Here is a 22189-nt window from a genome sequence, read left to right on the forward strand (position 1 = left end):
TTTATAAAAAGCAGAAAAATCGGAACAAATAACGATCAGAAATGTATTAGTCCCTCATTTGTTATCTACAGAATAAAGTAACAATTACATTATTTATGTTATCTGATCATAAATATGAAGTTCACTATTGATTTCACTGTATCCACTTACCCCACTGTACCTTAAACTCATCATGTTTGAAAATACGGGACAACTAAAAATTTATGTTAAAACGGGGAATAGTCCGCCGGGATCTGCAAAACGGTACCGTTAAATACGAGACGTATAGTCAGCCAGGAACACTATCCACTCTGAGTGCCTGATAATCCCCACAATCACCAAGATAGAAACACTGATCTTAGATTACTACTCTGTTTGTCACTAACAGTAACAGTAAACCATGCTAATGGTGCGGTAGATGGGTTGGTAAAGTATTTCGAATAATATACATGGTATAAATAAATGACTACATGTATTTATTTGTATATTCACATCACAGTTTATAAACATGTCATAAGTACAGTAAACTTTACAAAAAATGAGTTAAACTTTTTTTATTGCAGTAAGTGGGAAGTCTTGCTTTGTGCAGACCACAAACCCCACGCTTTTAAATATATTCTATCGTTGCCACATTGGCCACATTGATAAATCCACTGGAACCGTTACTACACACTTTCATGCTACCTTCACTTCACTTTCGTCGCCAGTGTCACCGAAGCAAACGAAGACACTTGATTCTGATGGAGGATTCGTTTGGTCCAGCCGGGATACGACCATCAGATACCGTGTGCGACCAGTGCGTAACGATTTAAGTTTGACGGTCATTTTGGGTGTTTTCTCCGGCCGGAGTAGGTAGAACATTGACTGCAGGTGTCGCTGGATGTCACTCCCGGGGGACGAAGCGAAAGATTCGGTGCTACACGTCGAGGTGAAAAATTCCTGTTCGTCTCCACTGTCGGAACGGGACTGCGGCGGCTGACGATTTGGGCTGGAGCTAGTTAGAGTTGTTGGTGCAGTTGGTTGGCCATAGTTGGGACTCCGTTTAGAAAGCCGTGGGATGGGTACCCGTCTTGGTACTGATCATAAGGAGTTTGCAGAAGCTGCTCACTGGCTGAGGAGTCCTCTTTGCATCCGAGCAGCGTCGTTTCGGGCAGGGAAGCACTGGTATATAATCACATTCATCAGAATAATAGCAAATCCACCAAGTAACAAACCTACCTTTAATATTGTAACTGCTTCGAAAACGATGGCGGAGCCGATAAGCACAAATTTTTAATTGAATCAATTCGAGGAAGCCAAAATAAATTATCAAACAACCGAACCGAATCAAAACACTGTTGTTGTCATTTGAATGAAATTCATTGGACTGAACTTTTGTTTTTGTTACCTGTGCTTGCAACTGAATGAATATGACAAATTGCTGGTTCATTTTCAGTGAGGCCGATTACGAATGAGTGTGGGCAAGAAATAGAAATGAAAAATATGAAAATGAAGCAGTGCTGGAATCATGAAGATGAAATTAGTTCATTTGCAATGTGTTGTAAAGCATGGGTGAACGAAATTGATGTTGTCTCAATTCCGTAGATTGTCAGTAGAATGAGGATGACTTTTTCAACCCTGAGTATTGCTGTTCCATGACTCGATATTTCCATGAGTCGATGGTCCCTTCAATATCGACTCATGGAGGTTTCACTGTAATTCTCAAAAAACATTTGTTCTAATTCCTTCTACTAAGCAAACGGGAGTTAATAAACTGCTCGCAATCGTACATTCCATTGTCAAGTAGGTATATAGGTAAAATTTACTGCAGATTGCCTTTTTTGAAAACAATAGCCAATAAGAAATGTCATGATACTTGAAAAAAAGAAGGCCCATGACAGTTTGTCCAGTGAAATCTGAAATAGTGTGACATGGATGTGGTTCAACTAAGTCCATCTATCTCAGCATTTTGACGGAAAAACGTAAGGTGATCGAAAGGTGGAGCAGCACTTTAATGAACACATGAATTCTACTAAGAGCACATCGTCACATCGGTTAGTATGTTCAGTGAAGAGCGAACTTTTCAAGCAGTCTAGAATCCGATAAACCCTAGAACACCATAATAACAGGAGTGGAAGTCGAAGGCATCTCTTCTATGAACAATTTTGGAAACAACGCTAAATTCTTGTTATAAGTGAACTTGTGTAAAGAATTGGAGGATCAAAACAATATCAGTGAATAACAATAAAATACCCTAAATGCTGGACAAAATCAAATAAATTAAAACAGAACAAAACTTGAAAATGCAACCACATTCTTACCTGTGAGCGTCGAAAGACAATCCCTTCACTATTTCATAAATGTCTGCAACGTCCTCGTACTGCTCTTTGGATGCATTGGTGCGCTGGAACTCCAGGAAATCCAACAATTGTGCACGCGTACCATTGTCCCATATTAGATACGGATTTCGTGTGTTGGAATTAAGAAGCTTCAAAACTTCCGTTTCTTTATCGGAAACCATCTTGTTCGCCACGAACGTCGTCAGCAATTGATCTAGCATTTTTTTAACCACTGCATTGGCGGGCGCGGTGGGTGATATCTTATACTTTTTATTGCTCAATCCCTTCTCGCATTCCAACAGTTCGCCGGAAGTAGCTTCTGACGGTTGGGATTCGGGCTTATCCTGCAGCGTACGATCGATGATTGCTGCCGTCTGAATCAAACTGGAATTGTTCTGTATGAGATTTGATGCATTTTGCGAGTAGGTTTGTGACTGGGTTAGCGAATTGCTTCTGATCGCTAGCTGTTGTGGTGAGTCACTCCGGGAGGTGGGATTCGATTTAGGTGTAGACTTATGAACAGCTTGTTTAGGGTCATCCAAAAGTGTCATTTGATATCCGGCCAAGGCTACACAGGCCAGCAGAGATAATTTTGCTAGGTTGTTCGATACTTGTTGATTGTTCGATTGCTCCTCTGTCGATACACCACTTTCATCCAGGGTATAATCATAGTCAAACATGAAAATCATAAGAGACCACAATACGCCATTTCGCACGAGATTGCACTGCAGATCGTAGTTGTTGGCAGCTAGGCTCGTGACCAGACTAACCGAAAGTGAATGCTTAAAATATACCACCCTGCAAACATCCACAATCAACTGTGGCAGTTCGAGAATCTTTTTGCGACAGTTTTCGAAACTACATGCCACTTCGAAACATCGAGTGATGTTCGATATGACTTCATAGTGAAGTGAATCTCTTTGTGAGTCCGATCCCATGATCGAAACACATCGAGAATATGCTTCCAGCAGTGCTTCAATGCCCTCTTCTCGTCGAAGTTCTTCAGCATTCAGCGCAGAACAGTGCACAGTGTGGTAGCATAATTCGGAGGCAGCGCTAAGCAATGGGACCGTCTTCGAGAACAACTGCTCGTCTTTCGTTTCCAGACGGATAGTTTTGATAAGTTGCGGATAGCCGGCGTATTTGTAGGGCTGCAATACGTCCGCATATCGATCGAAGAGAATGCTTTGTGCTCGCAGAATCAGCACAATATTGCTTGGATTGGGCCCATCTGTATTGCCCCGACGAGAACAGAGGAACTCATAGGCCCGATTGACGCGCTCAAAGATTTCCTGAAATGATAAACCAGAATGTTGCATAATTGATTACACTAGTCGACTAGTCGACTAAACTGAATCTTTTTTTACGCATTGGGCATAGGCATTGAGAAAATAGACTGTGAAGTTTCTAAAATCGTTTTCCATACGAATATTCAAAAAAATCCAGAGGATTGAAATATGTTCTATCCTTAATGATACGTTCGCAATTTGCTTTTCACTATAATATTTTTCCGAGCAAAATATAAGGATTATCAAAACACGGTGTTACATGGTGCGGAAGTCTGTAGTGGGACTGATAGGGGCTATGGGGGCAATATGAACATACGGGGCAATATGAGCCACCCCGGTTTTTACCATAAAAACAGTGTTTTAATGTCTAGTGGCATTATGATCTGCTAAAGGATGCCTCAAATAGCCACCACAATGAAAACCGTAAGAATATTCGTTTGAACACTTAAGATATTTACAAAAATGTAAAAATTAGTCCTTCGTCATGGAAAGCTTATAATTTTGGCAGTTTTTAATTAAGCCTATAAAACAATTATATTTATTATTCTGGTAAATTTTACCAATCCATTAAAACTTCAGATCATAATGAACAGTTCGTGAGCGAAATTAGATTTGTTCGTAAACAAAAGTATTGAAAAACAATATATTATTTTCAAGATGAAGGGGCGGGGCAAAATGAGCCACCTAGATTTAAGCAAAACAAACGATGTTTTGAACATAAAAATGCATTGCCTAAATATACCAGATTATTCTTTTACTGCATAGTCATCTTTATGCACCATTACAAGTGGAACACTTTGCTAGAAAATACGTTGAACCAAGTATCGCAATTTAGTACTAGTATAACATGGTCGATTTACTATGTATTATGTATCTTTAAAAAATAAGCCGCTAGAATCAATAATTTCAAGCAAAGCTAATACAATTTCCTTTCCAATATTGTACTCTTCACCACTAACTCTTCTCTATAGTGTTTTAAATAAAAATCATTCGATTGAATGAGGTGGCTCATATTGCCCCGTAGTGTGGCCTCATAATGTCCCATATGGTTGGTGACCACGTAGAAAAACATGGCTTTCCAAAAAGTTCCTGAAATAATTTGCAAGTTGATGTTAACATTAATTATCGGCGTAACATGGAAGATAACATTTTATAGTACAAGTCACTTGCATTTAAACTATAATTTCTGCTGTTTTTCTATGCATTCCATGACGTTTTCCTTAGGCGGTCCATGTTGCCCTGATCACCCCTATGCGATTACTAATTGGAAACTTACCCTTCCTTTTGGATTCTTATCGGGATGGTACATCTGAGCCAACCGGTAATAACTTTTTCGAATGACGGATTCGTCCGGCTGTGGGAATTTAACTAAATCAATTCCCAGATCTTCGAACGCCTGCGTAACGGTCATTTGAGATGGCTTCTTTTCCACTTCCTTACGCCAGGCATCCAGAGTGTGTTTAAGCAGTTGAACCTAAGAGACAAATACCAGTGGATTATGAATTGTTTTTCTTGCAAAAATCGTGCATCTATCTTACCGGATCGGGAATCGGCCAATTCGGGAATTTGCGAGTATCACACAGATGTCGCAAATAAAATATGTGGCAAAACAGTTCGTTCTCCAGCTGTGGGTAACTGATGACTGGGATCGCCAGATACGGATACCGGGCCATGGTGTGACCTTTTAGTTTTGGTGTGAAATCGGCAATATGGGCGGAAATCTTTTCGATGAGCATTCGTCGCATTTCTGAGCTCCAGATCACTTCCGGCGTATCGAATTCTCCGAGGAAGGTTTCGGCAAACTTTTCGGAGCTGTGGTTTTCTAGAAAGCATACCATTGCTTCGGGCAACAGCTGCCCAAGAATACTACGGTGCATAATGCCTGACTGAGAGGTGGTTTCTTCGCTGCGAAATGCTTGCTTCATATGAGTCATCTTTAGGAACCTAGCAATGGGAAGTATATTACTGCCCGTGTACATGAGCATGAAATAGAACACTCCAGTGAGATACACTTTAGACATTTCTGGATTGTCTTCCATTATCTGGCAAAGCAGTGTGGCAACTCGCTCTAATAGGCCTGGATCATGTGTCAAACAAACCTGAACGATGTGTGGTAGGCAAATAAATTCGGACAATTTGCGAGATAATCGAGGTCCTGGAATAAGAACTGCTTCGCCATCACGCGCTCGACTTGGAAAGAAGCTCGTGCATTTGATTAAAATGTCCAGAACGTGTTGAGCTAGTTCTGTTTCGTTGAATAGTGGCGAGCCTTTGGCCATCAAACACCATTTGAGTTGAGGAATCTGTTGTAATGAGCGCCATCCATCCATACCAACAGCCCAACAACGGGTTCTTGGCGTTAGGACACCTTTGTTCCAAAGCTCTTTCAGTTCGGAGAATGTAACTGGCCCGCAACGCTCGGGTTTCTCATTCTCTCGTTCCACGTTGTAATACCAATCTTTCTCCTCGTGCATCTTCATGTTTGGGCCAGCCTCGATTACATTGGTCTTGGTGTTGGGCATCGCGCGGCCCGTGTGTAAATGTGCTAAAGTTACCAGGTCCACTAAACAATTGACATGATCCACCAATGGACGGCAGTTGGATTTGTGAAGAACCAGGTTCTTTATCAAAATTATCAGAGCGTCCCTTAGTGCTGGTGATAAACACTGAAAACAAAAATGAAAATTTATTATTAACAAGACTCGCTATGGTTACCTTCGAAAGGCTGAAACACATCAGGCTAAAAACAAAAGGATGAATATATCAGAAAAACGTGTTGAAAGCATCATTAGGCCAAAAGATTTTGAAGTATTTGTAAATAATCTCACTGAACTCTATAGAACAGCCGATGTTTAAAATAAAAGAAAACCTGATAAAAATGTTGGTAATAGTTCAAACAATTACTTCATTAATGTATCTCGAAAGAATAACAAACTGTCCAAATAATATCGAAACTTCTTCAGTAAAGTTGTTCCTGATGGTGCCATATTTAATTTTTAATTTTACTACTAGGTGGCGTTTTTGGGCAAACATTCACTTTTGTTTTGCAAAAATCTCAGGAGTTTGACAACCTTTTGTTGGAATCCCCCATTACAGTAACGTACCGTGGGGCAAGTGGGTAATGGAATTCGCATAGTTAAGATTCTTCAAATTCTAGAGACTTTAAATTGAAACAAATGAGTGTATATTTTTTAGCTTGACTCCCATCAAATATAAGCAGTATGCAAAAATAGATTTTTATGAAAAATTGAAGATAAAAATACAGAAAAAGTTTTTGAAAAATGTCTCCTTACTTTTCACTTGCCCCACTTTTGGGTTTATCGTTTTAAATAATAAATTCAAAAACGAACAGTTATATTCACGATTTCTATTAGCTTTAACATTTGTTAAGGCATCCCAATGAACAGTAACATAAATAACATGTAAACAAAGAAAATTTTATTCTTTTCACTTGACTTTTCTTCTGTTCAGTTATGTTTGTTGAAATGATTCGACAACTTTACAACTGCAACATTTCCAATGCTAGTTCTTACATTATAGGACAGCAATTGCATTTCTGCTCTGTAGAATTTCCACTGCTCTTTATTTGTTTTTAAGGAAGTTGGATATGACGTCGGATAACTCTTCGGGAGAAATCAAAAGGAATCCTTCAATAACGTATTTAATTTTGTTTTATGTTGATAGACCTATTAAGGTACCGTGGGGCAAGTGGGTAACGGAATTCGCATAGTTGAGATTCTTCCAATTCTAGAGACTTTAAATTGAAACAAATGAGGTTGTGTATATTTTTTAGCTTGACTTCCACCATATATAAGCAGCATGCTGAAATTGATTTTTATGAAAAATTGAAGAAAAAAATACAGAAAAAGTTTTTGAAAAATGTCTCCTTACTTTTCACTTGCCCCAAAAGTAGGGCAAGTGAAAAGTTTACCGTTTTGAACAATAAATTCAAAAACGAATAGTTACATTCACGATTTCTATTAGCTTTAACACTTGTTAAGGCTTCCCAATGAACAATAAAATAAGTAACATGTAAACAAAGAAAATGTTATACTGTTCACTTCAATTTTTTTCTGTTCAGTTATGTTAGTTGAAATGATTCGACAACATTATAACTGCAACATTTCCAATGTTAGTTCTTACATTATAGGACAGCAATTGCATTTCTGCTCTGTAGAATTTCCACCGCTCGTTATTTGTTTTTAAGAAAGTCGAATATGACGTCGGATAACTCTCTTAAGGAGAAATCAAACGGAATCCTTCAATAACGTATTTAGGGTCTTTTTTATGTGGGTAGACCTATACCCCATTTTTATGTTTTGAACTAGCTTTACATAGACATTCTACGAGATTTCCGTGTGTTCTCTAATATTGCAACTTTTCAGTCAACGTCTTCCTTTTAATTGGCTGCCCGAAGTAGACATATTGATATTGTAATATTTGCAACATCTTTTAGAGAATTTCCATGATTTCTAATAGCTTTTAACGCTTGAGTATAGTGTTTCTTGAATTATCAGCACGTTATGTTTTTCTATGATAATTGCGAACCATGTTTACTTATGGCTACTTAAAGAGAAAACACAAATTCAATCTCTAATGATAAACTTTTCACTTGCCCCACCTGATAAGAAAATTGACGGTGTTTAAATTTAGTTATTTTTAAGTCTATGTCGAATTAATTCTAAAACTTTTTTTATTGCAGTTTGAAACTGTCACAGAGGACAACTAAGAAGTGGTACAGGAAATTATTTTCCGCAACTTTTTTCCACTGAAAATATTAAAATAAGATTGTACGCCGCCAACTTGTTACGGAGTAACAGTTGACAGGTTAACAATTATTCACTCTATTATGCAATAATGGCTGAAAAATCTCAGAAATCTCTTACCTATCGTAATGTTCTCAATGACCTTAAAGGTTTACGCATGAGTTTAAAACGTTAATTCACATATTCAGTAAAATATATCAATTGTTTTCACTTACCCCATTTACCCACTTGCCCCGCGGTACCTTATCCCTTTTTATGTTTTGAACTAGCTTTACATAGACATTCCACGAGATTTCCGTGCGTTCTCTAATATTGCAACTTTTCAGTCAACGTCTTCCTTTTAATTGGCTGCCCGAAGTAGGCATATCGTAATGTTTGGCAACCTCTTTTAGAGAAGTTCCATGATTTCTAATAGCTTTTAACGCTTTGAGTATAGTGTTTCTTGAATTATCAGCACGTTATGTATTTTTATGATAATTGCGAACCATGTTTACTTATAGCTACTTAAAGATAAAACACAAATTCAATCTCTAATGTTAAACTTTTCACTTACCCCACCAGATAAAAAAATTGACTGTGTTTCAATTTAGTTATGTTTAGGTCTAAGTCGAATTAATTCTAAAACTTTTTTTATTGCAGTTTGAAACTGTCAGAGGGGACAACTCAGAAGTGGTATAGAAAATTATTTTCCGCAACTTTTTCCACTGAAAATATTACAATAAAATTGCACGCTGCCAACTTGTTACGGAGTGATATTTGACAGGTCAACAATCTTTCGCTCTATTATGCAATAATAGTTGAAAAATCTCAAAAATCTTTTACCTATCGTAATGTTCTGAATGGCCTCAAAGGTTTACGCATGAGTTTAAAACGTTAATTCACATATTCAGTAAAAAAATACCAATTATTTTCACTTACCCCATTTACCCACTTGCCCCGCGGTACCTTGTGTATTAAACTTACCCGGTCTAACATTTGAAGGATATACGGCATATCGCTGAAATAGCCTATTTCCTCGTAATACCTTTTGTAAACTTTGGCCAGCGCTTGAAGCGATGTGACTGTAAGCTGATCATCGTTCAGTCTGTTTCGGCACAACACCCTTCGGTAGAGAGCGTTGAACAGTTCAATGCTGAAATATATAACGTCATTGTATGTGTCGACTAAATAAGCACCAGCAAATAAAGACTCACGGATTTTTCACCAAATTTTGAGGCCAGTCGTCCCTTTCCAACAGTAACCGGATGTAATAATCCCCTATTTTAATCTCATCAGCCAAACATTGATAATTTACTTCAAACTCTTCGTAGTTCCACGCTACCAGCATACTTCCCGCCAAGTCTTTGTCGGCGTTGAACTGTCGGATTTCATTCTCCAAAGAAGTTCGCAGTTCTTCCCGAGTTTTGTGATTCCAGATCAGATTGGGCATGGCATGGTTCTTATTGAATTGGTAGAAAAACAGTGGCAAGTTCACGACTTCATCGCCAACCTTTTTCTTCTGTCGCCGATTGCGCAGCACAATTGGGCGATTCTTCATTGTTTGCTGAACTTTCTCCTGGCGATCCATCAAATTCAGACCCCAATGCTTAATACCTTCAAGATGCTTCTCTATCAGATAATTCAGCCGCTTGTTTCTACTGGAATGTTGCACTGCTAGCTTGAGATTGTCGCGGAAATTCAATTTATCTTCTTCGGTATCCTCCTTTGGTACGGGATCTTCACTTTCAAGAAACGATAGCAGTCCTGCCGGCTGGAAATAGTATGGGTTTCGTGTGAAATAATAATCTATCATTTACCACAATACAATTAAACTTACGAATATTCTTTTCAGCAAGCACATAGCATCATTATGATCTGTGATCCACAGTCCTACCAAATGCCGGGACAACTGCCTATGGGTCGCCATTGTGGAATCATGTGCCGGAGTGTACAATGCTACCAGCAGATGATGGCATAAGGCCGCTTCGTCCAGAGCCAGGGTTTGCATTTGGTTCGAAATAACCGTGTCTCCTTCCTCTATTAATGCCCTCATAACCAATCCACTTCCCTTGACAATGGCAAGTGAAGGATGCTGGAACAATTTGTACAGCGTCCGCCCGCGGGTCGCCACCATTTCCAGCAACATGTCGAATTGCTTGCCATCAGTGGTTTCGCTGTAGGGTACACAAAGTGCGAACGTGAGGAAATCCAACATTGCAGATAGAACTAGCGCTCCTGATCCTAAATTGACGTGTTTTGTCCACATATCTAGCAATTGCTCTAGAAAACTCTTTGAATGCAGTAGAGATGATTTGTTCAGCTGTTCCTGCTTTAGATCGTATTCCGTATGCATTGGGTGCATGAGCGAGTTTATCATGTCGATTGCCGCATACGTCACAGCAAGATTGTTCCTTTTGAGGGCATGGACTACACGAAGACCAATGCATTCCCGAAACCCTTGCTGGTTGGTAAACGATGCGAAGCCCACTTTACTTGCCAGTAGCCTGCGAAGCACGTGGAACGACGCCTCTAGCTCAACATTATTCAACTGATTCATGTCTTCTTTGGTTCCTCCGCCAACTAAGGCTTGAAGTGCCGCTGTTATCAGACGTTCCTTATTCTCTGAAAATAAACTCTGAAAAAGTATATTGTATTAACATCACACATATATCTTGAAAAATAACGAAAACAATTAAACACTGAGCATTTATTTATGTAAGAATGTACCGAAAATAATAAATATGCATTTTGAGCTAGAGGAGGAGTTCAGACCGAAGATTTGGAAGTTCAGCACCTAATGTCTAACGAACGGGAACGGCCTACGAGTGATTGATTTCACCTCCAAGAATTTGGCAATTCGTAGCACCTACTTCCAACATAGCCTTCCGTACCGATACACCTGAAAATCACCACAACAAACTTTATCACAAATCGAACAAGGTGTTGATCGATGAACTTCGTTGACATTATCGACGTCAGGATCAATCGTAGTGCAAATATCGACTCTGACCACTACCTGATAATGGTAGAACTGCGCCCAAAGCTCTCCGTCGTTAATAATGTACGGTACCGACGCTCGCTTCTATGTGACTTTGCGCGACTGAAGCAGCTAAACGTCGCCATAGCATAAGCCCAGCATCTCGAACAAACGTTATCGGAAAGGGTATTTGCTTTCCGAAGCCCTCTCGAGGACTGTTGGGAGTACAATAAAAGCAGTCATAAACGTCATAGGCGCGAATATTGTTGAGTACGTCGAACAGAGACGACGGAAATATTGAATGATTCTGGAGGAGAATAATGTAGCGCAGTCAGAAATGCTGCATCAAGGTACTCGGCAGAACGTGGAACGTTATGGACAGAAGTGGAAACAGCAGACTATGAGAAAAAGCTCTGCTTGGAGGAAGCGAAATCTGAAGAAATTCTGCTGCGAAGTTCTATCAAAACCTCAACGCATCCCGCAGAGGCATCGTGCCGCGAGCTGCAGGGATAAAACTGGAGCGTTTTGTTGGACGGACACGATGTATTCGAAAGAGGCTCTACAATGAACGCTGAGGGCACGGAAATCCAAAGTGAGAGAAATGACTGAAAAAAAGAGCTGAACTCATCGAAATGGACCCGGAGAAGTTGGTTGCTTGTCGGCTAATCGTCAGAATCTGTGAGACAGAACAGCTACCGGAGGAGTGGAAGTAAGGTTTGACTTGATATTTTTGTTTGCGTTTCCATACAAAATGGTCAAATTTGGAGGATTTCATTATGCTTATTTATAATTTATTGTTGATTAAATTTATAAACTACTGTGAACTTAAAACGGTTTGAATTTCGAAAGAGTTTTGGTCAAAAATATACAAATTATTTGTTGGAAAATCTAAATAAGATCTTGGTATTATATGAACAAATTTTTGCTGTGTTTCTAAATTTACAATATATTTTCACAAAACGGCAAAGTTTGATAGCCAACCCATTACCTGCTTAGAATGCTTTCGAAATTATGTGTTAGATATGGCCTAAGGTTGAGTCCTAAAGAAATTCTTCCGGAGAAATTCATTTTGGATCCAAGGAGAAATCTTTTTAACAGAAATTATATCACGATAAAAACATTTTACTGCTCCCCTTTGACGCTATATATAAGTTTCGACATAGACCAAAAAAGCATTTTCCAAATAATGTATAAAAGATTTGCTCAAGAATCTTGTCAAGAACTCAACAAAAATCTGCCCAAAAATACCTAGAGGATTTTGTTATTTATTTATCCATTAAAGATCGTCCAAATTTGCCGAGAATAATTCGTGTCTAGTGAATTACTCCACTCTAAATCTGCAGAAATCCATACAAACTCTTGTAATAACAACAACACAGATTAGGGATTATTCGCACTAGTAATACAGACAAGTCTTCATCAAGAATCAGTATAATCGGTAACTCCAGAAACCATCAAACGAAAGTCTTATTAAATTTGCCCAAAATTTCAATATATTTCCCAAGAAATTTGACTTTGTTTTTGGCTTACTTTTCGCCAACCGCTATGTATTTAATAAGAATCTTGAAAAATCAGCTAAGGATCTTTTCAAGAACCCACCAGAAACCTTATGAGCAATCTACCAATTACCTTCATAGCGATATCTCAAAGAGCTTTCAAGAAACTGGCCAATTATTGTCTCGATTCCTGCAAAGATCTCATTAAAAAATTGATGAAAATTTATCAAGCATCTCACCAAGAACATTGCCAGGATTCCTTAAGTATCCTTTTGAGAAAATGGATATTATATGAATTTGTTCAATAAAACTGGTTACGAGTTGACAGGCAGTTTTTTAGATTCGCCCATAGTATTTCCGGGTATTTCCTGGCCATTTGGAATTCCCGGGGCTTTTCCCGCTTTTCCTGGAATTGACTCAGCGGTACAGGTGTACGATAGTTTCGACCGCATAAAAAAAATGGAGGGTTATGTACGAGAGCAGCTTTCCCGAGATTCTCATATAATTGATAAGAGCGGCGATGGGCGGTGTGCAGATCCCGTGAGCGAACCCCACGGGGGGCTAAGACAAGGTGATGGACTTTCGTGTCTGTTGTTCAATATTTCGGTAGAGTGTCATGTCAAGGTACGATTCTCACAAGGTTCAGCCAATGTTTGCTTCGCTAATAACATGGGTATTATAGAAGAACTTTTGAAACAGTGGTAGATATGTACACCCGCCTGAAGTACGAAGCAATGAGAGTAGTTTACCTTGGATCCAGGGGCGTCTCGTAACCTTAGAACTCAGAACCGGAACCGGAGAACAAAAAGACGGAGGGAAAGCTGAAGCGGATGATCAAAGCAAATCCCAACGTCTCAAGCCGTGATTTGGCTAAAAAGATCGACATGTCGCAGAGCTACGTCCAAAATGCATAGAAGAGAGCTGGACTACATACATACAAGGTACAGAACTTCCCAAACCGCGATGAGCGGCAACAATCGACTCGGGCACGGAAGCTCTACGAGAAGATGCTGACAAAATATGGCTGCTGTGTGATGGACGACGAAACGTATATAAAAGCCGATTTTAAGCAAATTCCGGGGTTGGAGTTTTTCACCGGCGAGAGCAAGTTCGATGTGGACGACAAATTTAAGAAGAAGAAAATGTCGAAGTTCGCTCATTTGGCAGGCCATCTGCTCTTGCGGACTGAGGAGTGAGCCTTTCGTGACAAAGGGAACAGTTAATGGCGAGATCTACAAATCTGAGTGCCTCGGGAAGCGGCTTTTGCTGTGCTTGCAGCAACACGACGAAGCTCCGCTATTTTGGATAGATTTGACATCATGCCACTATTCTAAAAGTGTCCTGGAGTGGTATGAGGCCAATTCTGTCCATTTTGTTCCAAAGGACATGAATCCGCCAAACTGTCCGGAGCTGCGCCCGGTAGAGCAGTACTGGGCAATAATGAAGCGGAAACTTCGGAAGCGCAAGAAGACAGTCAAAAACGAGAAGGACATGTTAATAAAATGAAAAAAAAAAAAAAAAAAACTGGGAAATCGATTGGTGATCTAACGCAAAGCTAAAATGCGTAGATGGCTCTCTTCTAGAATAGGAATTAGTGCATCTTAATCATAATTTGTAGTGATAACTTTGTAAAAAAAATCACCACAATCATTTAACTGACAAGATTTTTGCAACTTAAGGCACAGGAAACCGTAAATATTCATTTCAATTTGAAAAACTTTCGCAACCTAACCTCACTTTTGATCACCAATACCGGATGACACTGTAAAGACTTTGATGGAGGGCATCAAGCGAAAATGCCTTCAATTTTACTCTCAAGGCTCCATCGATTAACTTTTCTTTTGATTTTTAAAGTAAATATATGTATAAAACTACCCTAAAATTTGGGTTTGATTCTGAACATTACAGTTAACTCTCCCTTACTCGATATTCCGTATCTCGATATCGAGTTAGAGAACCATAGTAAAAGTTGGTTTTCATGGCTAACTCGATGGTCCCTTGGAACCCAGTTGCACTGCTTTTGTGTTCTGTAACTCGATACCTCCCTAACTCGATGGTCCCTTCAATATCGAGTAAAGGAGAGATGACTGTATAAGAAAATTGGCATGACATTTTCGGTGTTGGAATAATTTCGTGTTCGCCCTTTACGATACTAGACTTTGATATTTTGTCAATTTAACAAAGTAGGACCTTGAGTAGGGCAAATGTACCATTAGTGGTGCACCTAAGGGAAAACTGCTAAAACATGGTGATAAAATCATACGTGATTTTAACATATCAGTCGGTAGGTTTCAAACCGTTCTGTCACTCTAATGTATAAAAATCACGTTTTATCTGAAATTTACCTGAAAAAAAAGTTTTGCTCCAATAATAGGAGCACTTGAGCTTGATTGGCCGCCCGTTGATGCACTCCAGTATCGCCAGATCAGCTGCACTTACACAAGGAACCAACCGAATGACTGCTTGGGACTAACAGGCATCCTCAGTGTATAAGTGCTGGTGATCTTCTATTTTTAGGCAACAATGGCACCTGCCACGTCAGAATGCAGACCAATGAGGGGAAGTGGGAGGAATTGATGATGCATTGAACTGACTCCCACGTAGACCGTATATTCCACTGCATCCACGTCAGTTCATGCGGGAGTGTATGGATTGGGGGAAAGGCATGGCAGAGAGGTTTGCTTTTGTGGTTAGCAGACTGCCTATATTATCAGGCGTAAGAAAGGCGTGCGCGTGGAAGTAGGAAGCGTTAGGGAAACGGTTTCTTGTCCGTCTCTGGTTCTAGCGTTTGCTATGAACGAATAGTTTGAGTGTGATAGATTTTAGAATGGAAGATAGAAGCAAGTGAGAGATATACAACTACAAAGTACGAGGAAAAGGACGGGCCTGGGATTGAACACATGACCTTCTGCATATGAAGCAGAAGCGGTAGCCATCAGACCACCAACCCCGTCATGCTCCAATAATAGGAGCACTGTTCCTTTAGTGGAGGAACGTTTTAAGAATGATTCCTTTAGTGGCGCAATCCATTGATTTCTTATGGGACCTTCCACTATGGGTACTGATGCACCACTATTCGCTCCCAAAACGACAATAGGGTCCTAAAATGTTTAATGAATTCTTATTTTTATTCAATAATACGAAAGATCATGTTCTTGCAACTACTTTAGCAATTTTTCCAGCTCAAATAACGGCTATAACATATTTAAAATTTAATTTTAAATTTTTTTCCAAATATGAACTTTGACACTTTTGATCATGTTTGACGTTCACTTTGTCGACAAAAGTACCACAGGGCTTTTTGTTTTAACACTGGGGTTGTTCCTATCTGACATTTCGGAAGGGACACGGAAAACAAAAGATACCCAAAATTTGAGTTTAAACCAAGGGGTGTGACAAAATCTCAAAAACAATATAAAAAATGTGTTATTGACTTTAACCAACAAAAATCGTTTATAAATTGAGTAAACATGTGTTTTTAGCCTAAACTTAAGCGTTTGGTATCAAAATTGAGACAGGGCTTTAGGACCCTATTCGTCCGCTGGGGTGTGCTGCTGTCGTCATGATTATGGTTCACGAGAGCAATGTCAAACCTATTCATGGTTTCAAAACATTCGGAAGAATATATTTATTTTCACTGCTTAAGTGAAGTAATGTATGAAATTGAATGAGTTCCAATGGTAGAAAACTCATTTCTCTATCCAATGGTATTTTTAGAGGCAGCGGAGAATGTTCCGAAACGTGTTTTATTCGAGCGCAAAAATCGCGCAGGCGAAAGTTTCAATGAAACTTACCTCACATATCCTGGTTTTCCAACCTCAAACTAGTGCTCCTACCGGCCGGATCTCAATTTTTATGAAAGTGGGGGAATAATATAAAAAACCAACAAATGTAGAACATAGAGCATGGAAATTTCTACCTTCTCCACTTAACCGTTTCACTGTTGACTGTCTTTCATCAAGAAAATAAAACATTTTCCCCCACAGAGGCATGTGATGAATGCGTCGAAAATCAAATCTCTCATCCACTGACTAGTTGCGCTACCAAAGTATAGATGACTAACAGTATGTTGCGTTTCGCGATTGGAGGCGTATATTTATTTTCACCGCTTAAGTGAAGTTATGTATGAAATTAAATGAGATCCAATGGTAGAAAATTCATTTCTCTACCCAATGGTATTTTTAGAGGCAGCGGAGAATGTTTCGAAACGTATTTTATTCAAGTGCAAAAATCGCTCAGGCGAAAGTTCCAATGAAACTATCCTCACATATTCTGGTTTTCCAACCTCAAACTAGTGCTCCTACCAGCCGGATCTCATTTTTTATGAAAGTAGTGGAATAATATAAAAAACAAACGAATGTAGAACATAGAGCACGGATATTTCTACCTTTTCCACTTAACCGTTTGGCTGTAGATTCTTTTATCAGGAAAATAAAACATTTTCCCAACAAAGGCATGTGATGAATGCGTGAAAAATCAAATCTCTCATCCACTAACTAGGGTAGGTGTACCAATTATGGATGCAATATGTCAACAGTAGTGATAAAAATCAAGTTGTAACCGCGTTTCTGAAACGCAAGCATGACTTGTTGGTGTCAATTACTAGTTTAAAGCCTTGCGAATCTGTTGATTTAAACAGTTTTAGTACTAAATTGATTTTAAGCTTCTTAAAATGGATTTTAAAAAGCGTTGTCTTTGTACCAATTATGACAATAGCGTTCCTAGCATTCGACATAAAAGTGTACCAATTATGGACTATCGAATATTTGCACGAAATGAACTCAAACACAATGAACGCTAATATGTAATGAAGATATCACTCATAAAATAAAATTTTGGGTTAAATAGATGTTAAATCAATTTTTTGCAATGGGTTCATGGGAGAAAATTAATTTTCGAAAAAGAAGTCAAAATGTAGTGTAAATGCAAATTATGATACAAAACAGCATTAATGATTTCACATTACCTTTTTAGTGCCAATTTTTAACGATAAAAGAGGGAAAATTCAAAAATCGAGTGTTGCTGAAAACCCCTCTCTACCATGAAATTAGCATCTTCCGCCTGCGAACGTTTTCGAAGGTGTGATTGTAAAATCTTAGTAATTGAGTACAAAACATGAAGATAATGCCTTACCGAACCGTCCCGTCGTGGAAGTCACCCGCGAAATAGCTTTACTTCTTTTATTTCACTGATCAAAAAATGTAAACAAACCGCCTCCAGAGTATTGCCATAATTGGGCTCTCATACACTCTTTGTACCAGTTATCGACATAGTGGAAATAACACGATTTCCAACTTTAAACAGTAGAATTGATTGCATACCAGCTAAATTTATTCATTTGTTCTCACTAGGCAACATACATTCATCGGTTGAAACAGTTTATCAGGATGAAAACATATATTTCGTAACGGAGGTCCATTAGCCAACTGCTAAGAAGGTGACATATATGTGAGGCAAAATTTTCAAATCTTCATTTTTCGAAGTTTATTGCACGAATGTTCTTTTCAAGGTTTTGTTACCATCAAAAACAAATAGTTTAATCATTCCTGTGAATATAAGCCATTATAGTCTAGTAGAACAATAAGAAAAATCTCTTTTTGTTCCCACTATTGCCATAATTGGAACTATAGCCATAATTGGTACTTCTACCCTAGTTGCGCTACCAAAGTATAGATGGCTAACAGTATGTCCAATCGCAAAACGCAACATACTGTTAGCCAACTACACTGATAAAAATCCACACGCTCGATCTGTGTGTTTAAAATTATGGATCGATTCATGAACGTCCATATCGATTTGCTATGATTTTCTTGCAAACTTCGTGTGTGTTACACATTAAATTCCTGTGTTTTGGTTCATGGATTGATTCATCAACGAGACAACAGGGATTCCATATTTTTTCCACATAAGTTCCCGAAGCTTTCTCTTCAGATTCGTATGTGTCAACCTATGGACGCATAGATCATCACTCCAACACGGATTCAGTGTGTTTTGCTTATGGTTATCTTGTGTCATAATCATCATGTTCAAGTTGGTCGATTCATTGATTTGCGCAATGAGATTGTTATGATGAAATCCATGAGCTATGCTATCGATTTCCATGTTCAAAGCTTCTAAATTGTTTGTGATCAACCCATGGGATGCATAGTGAACTGAATTGCTGTTGGACCTCGTGTCGAACGACAGTCATCATCATGCTTCCAAAGAGAAGAAGCAAATTTTGAAGCTGAAAGTGTTAGATGAAAATTTGTGAATTCGATTTTTCTTTTATTAGTGAAGTTGACCGATATACGAGAATTCTACCTTTCTATAGGAAAACATTGATTATAATGTATAGTTTAGTAGAAAAATCGGATTCCAATAACAGATTTTCCTGGCTTTCAGTTTCGAAAAAAATGGAATATGCTTATCCCTGGCTTCCCAAATTATGGATTTGCGGCGCCCCGCTTGTGGCTGGCTCACGAGTTTGAAAAAAAAAAATCAAGAATGCTTGCGACAAGCAGAGGAGCCTCGGATCCATATTTTGGGGAGCAAAAGTTTTTCTACCAAATTTCTTCTTTCAGTCCCATGACATTTATGTTCTATCACACTATCTAAAGCTACTACATTTCGAATTCAATAAGCAAATCAGTTGGTTTTCATGATTTAATATTTGGAAATTCATGTTTGTTTCACATGACAACCTAATGTTGATACGCATGTTATTATACCGTGAAATCAATGATCAATCCATATGGCTACCACACTCAAATCATGTGGTTTTCCTCATTGCGCAAATCTATAAGTAAAACACACGACCTTGACGTGTAGATTTTTCTCAGTGTAGTCAGATGATGAGAGATTTGATTTTTCACGCATCCATCACATGCCGCTGGGGGGAAACTGTTTTATTTTCCTTCCTGATATAAGATGGTTAACAGTGAAACAGTTAGGCGGAAAAGGTAGGAATATCCATTCTCTATGTTCTACATACGTTCGTTTTTTGTATTATTGCACTACTTTCATAAATGTTGAGATCCGGCTGGTAGGAGCACTAGTTTGAGGTTGGAAAACCAGGATGTGTGAGGTTAGTTTCATTGGAACTTTCGCCTGAGCGATTTTTGCGCTTGAATAAAACACGCTTCGGGACATTCTCCGCTGTCCCTAAAATACCATTGGGTAGATAAATGAATTCTCTGCCATTGGATCTCTTTCAATTTCATACAATAAGTGAAGTAAGCGGTGAAAATATATATGTTGTTCCCAATGTTTTGAAACCATGAATCAGTTTGACATGAGCCTCTGCGTGCCATAAAACGTTTGACTTTTACTGTGCGCCCTGTTTTCAAGTTCCCCTTGAGAGAGAGCGAGACAGCACCAACACACGGCGCACAGTAAAAGTCAGAAGAACAAAAGAATTTATGGCACGTACAGAGGCTCATTGCTCTCGTCAACCATCATCATGACGGCAGCAGCACACCCCACCGGAATTGTCGTCTTGGGAGCGAATAGGCAAGTATAATGCGCCACCATCATAGAGGTCGCTGGGGAAGAATGAAAGAAATGTCAAAGACAATGTTTGTTTACGTCCAAAATTCAATTTTTCAACCCAAAAATTAGGTCATAATCAATCGGTTATTGATTCGCTCCCAATACGACAATTCGTCCGGTGGGGTGTGCTGCTGTCGTCATGATGATGGTTGACGAGAGCAATGTCAAACTCATTCATAGTTTCAAAACATTTGGAACAAAATATTTATTTTCACCGCTTACTTCACTTATGTATGAAATTGAATGAGATCCAATGGTAGAGAATTCATTTATCTACCCAATGGTATTTTTAGGGGCAGCGGAGAATGTCCCGAAGCGTGTTTTATTCAAGCGCAAAAATCGCTCAGGCGAAAGTTCCAATGAAACTAACCTCACATATCCTGGTTTTCCAACCTCAAACTAGTGCTCCTACCAGCCGGATCTCAATTTTTATAAAAGTAGTGCAATAATACAAAAAACAAACGTATGTAGAACATAGAGAATGGATATTCCTACCTTTTCCGCTTAACTGTTCCACTGTGAACCGTCTTATATCAGGAAATAAAACATTTTTCCCCACAGCGGCATGTGATGGATGCGTGAAAAATCAAATCTCTCATCATCTGACTAGTTGCGCTTAGAGTTACTGTGCATGTGCTGTAGCCTTAGGTGCAGGAGCCTCATTGCTTGTAAGCGCACGGTGCTGGGGACGGACCTGGTGTAGTGGTTAGAACACACGCCTCTCACGCCGAGGACCTGGGATCGAATCCCATCCCCGAGATAGTCACTAAAAAATCAGTGACGACTTCCTTCGGAAGGGAAGAAAAGCCGTTGGTCCCGAGATGAACTAGCCCAGGGCTAAAAATCTCGTTAATAAAGATAGAAAAAAAAATTGTAAGCGCACGGGCGCGCTGTACATTGTGAGACCTTTTTTGGTGTCCCTCATTTTTCTTGAGATGTGTCTCACTGCGGTCTCATGCGCTCCGTCACATGTGCTGTTTAAAATTCAACGCCATAATTGAAGTGATTACAAAAGTTTTCAACGAGGATCGCAATTGTAACTCTTGGATCGCGAGTCCATATCATGTAGGCCATCTAAACACCTGCATAATGAGGCGAAAATAGTTGTAGAGGTTCTTCGTTACTAAGCAGTTGTTTCACAACTTGGATACCGATGGCGAGCCGTAGCGCCGAGCAGCGCATGAGACGAGTCTCCCCGAGAGCACATCACCAAGCGCGTGCTTCTAGAATTTTCGTGAGCCTCCGACTAGCGCAGCACACTAGGATTTCGATGAGCTGAGAGACGGTTTGGTTGGAGGCTTGTCAGTACATTTATGTGCTCCTGAGAAATATGTAATTCTAGTTGCGCTACCAAGGTATAGATGGCTAACAGTATGTTGCGTTTCGCGCTTGGAGGCGTATTGGCATAATCATTTGAAACCATTATGCTTGTGATACGCGTGATTTCACAACAAATTTAACCACTAACAAAGAATCCGGAAGTTTATAACCTATGTTGCCAAACACCAATTTTCCAATTTTATCCCACTAATCGTACATGAACACTGACCGGGTCTGTACATTTTCGAAGGAACAAAAGTTTATTATGTTTTCTAATGCTCTCTGGTCGTCTACAAAATAACTATTCCGTGAAAAAGTGTAAATTGTGTGTTCCTTCCTATGCTGCACACGGTGCGTTCTCACCCAACCTCAGCCCAACCTCTTTTTTGACGTTTCTTCGACTAGCCACCAGATGTCGGAGTGATCGATTAGCTTTGAAAGTATTTGCCTATAGGTGCAAAGGAGCAAAATATTTAAGCAAAGCAATTCTTTAAAATGGTTCTATGATTAAATTAAATGGGTATTATTCGATTGC

At 39.2% G+C, this 22189-nt stretch overlaps 1 protein-coding gene across 1 annotated transcript in view; it reads right to left on the minus strand.

The window, feature by feature from the left end:
• The window catches only part of LOC5570864 (dnaJ homolog subfamily C member 13), a 95304-nt gene that overhangs the window by 39819 nt on the left and 33296 nt on the right, over window positions 1-22189 (minus strand). Inside the window, 6 exon segments of the mRNA XM_021843945.1 lie at window positions 2280-3589; window positions 4863-5060; window positions 5125-6252; window positions 9316-9484; window positions 9546-10102; window positions 10169-10966. Of these exon segments, the coding sequence (XP_021699637.1) occupies window positions 2280-3589; window positions 4863-5060; window positions 5125-6252; window positions 9316-9484; window positions 9546-10102; window positions 10169-10966 (4160 nt within the window).

This window comes from Aedes aegypti, chromosome 2 (genome assembly GCF_002204515.2).
Source record: "Aedes aegypti strain LVP_AGWG chromosome 2, AaegL5.0 Primary Assembly, whole genome shotgun sequence".
In the NCBI taxonomy this organism is placed as follows: domain Eukaryota; kingdom Metazoa; phylum Arthropoda; class Insecta; order Diptera; family Culicidae; genus Aedes; species Aedes aegypti.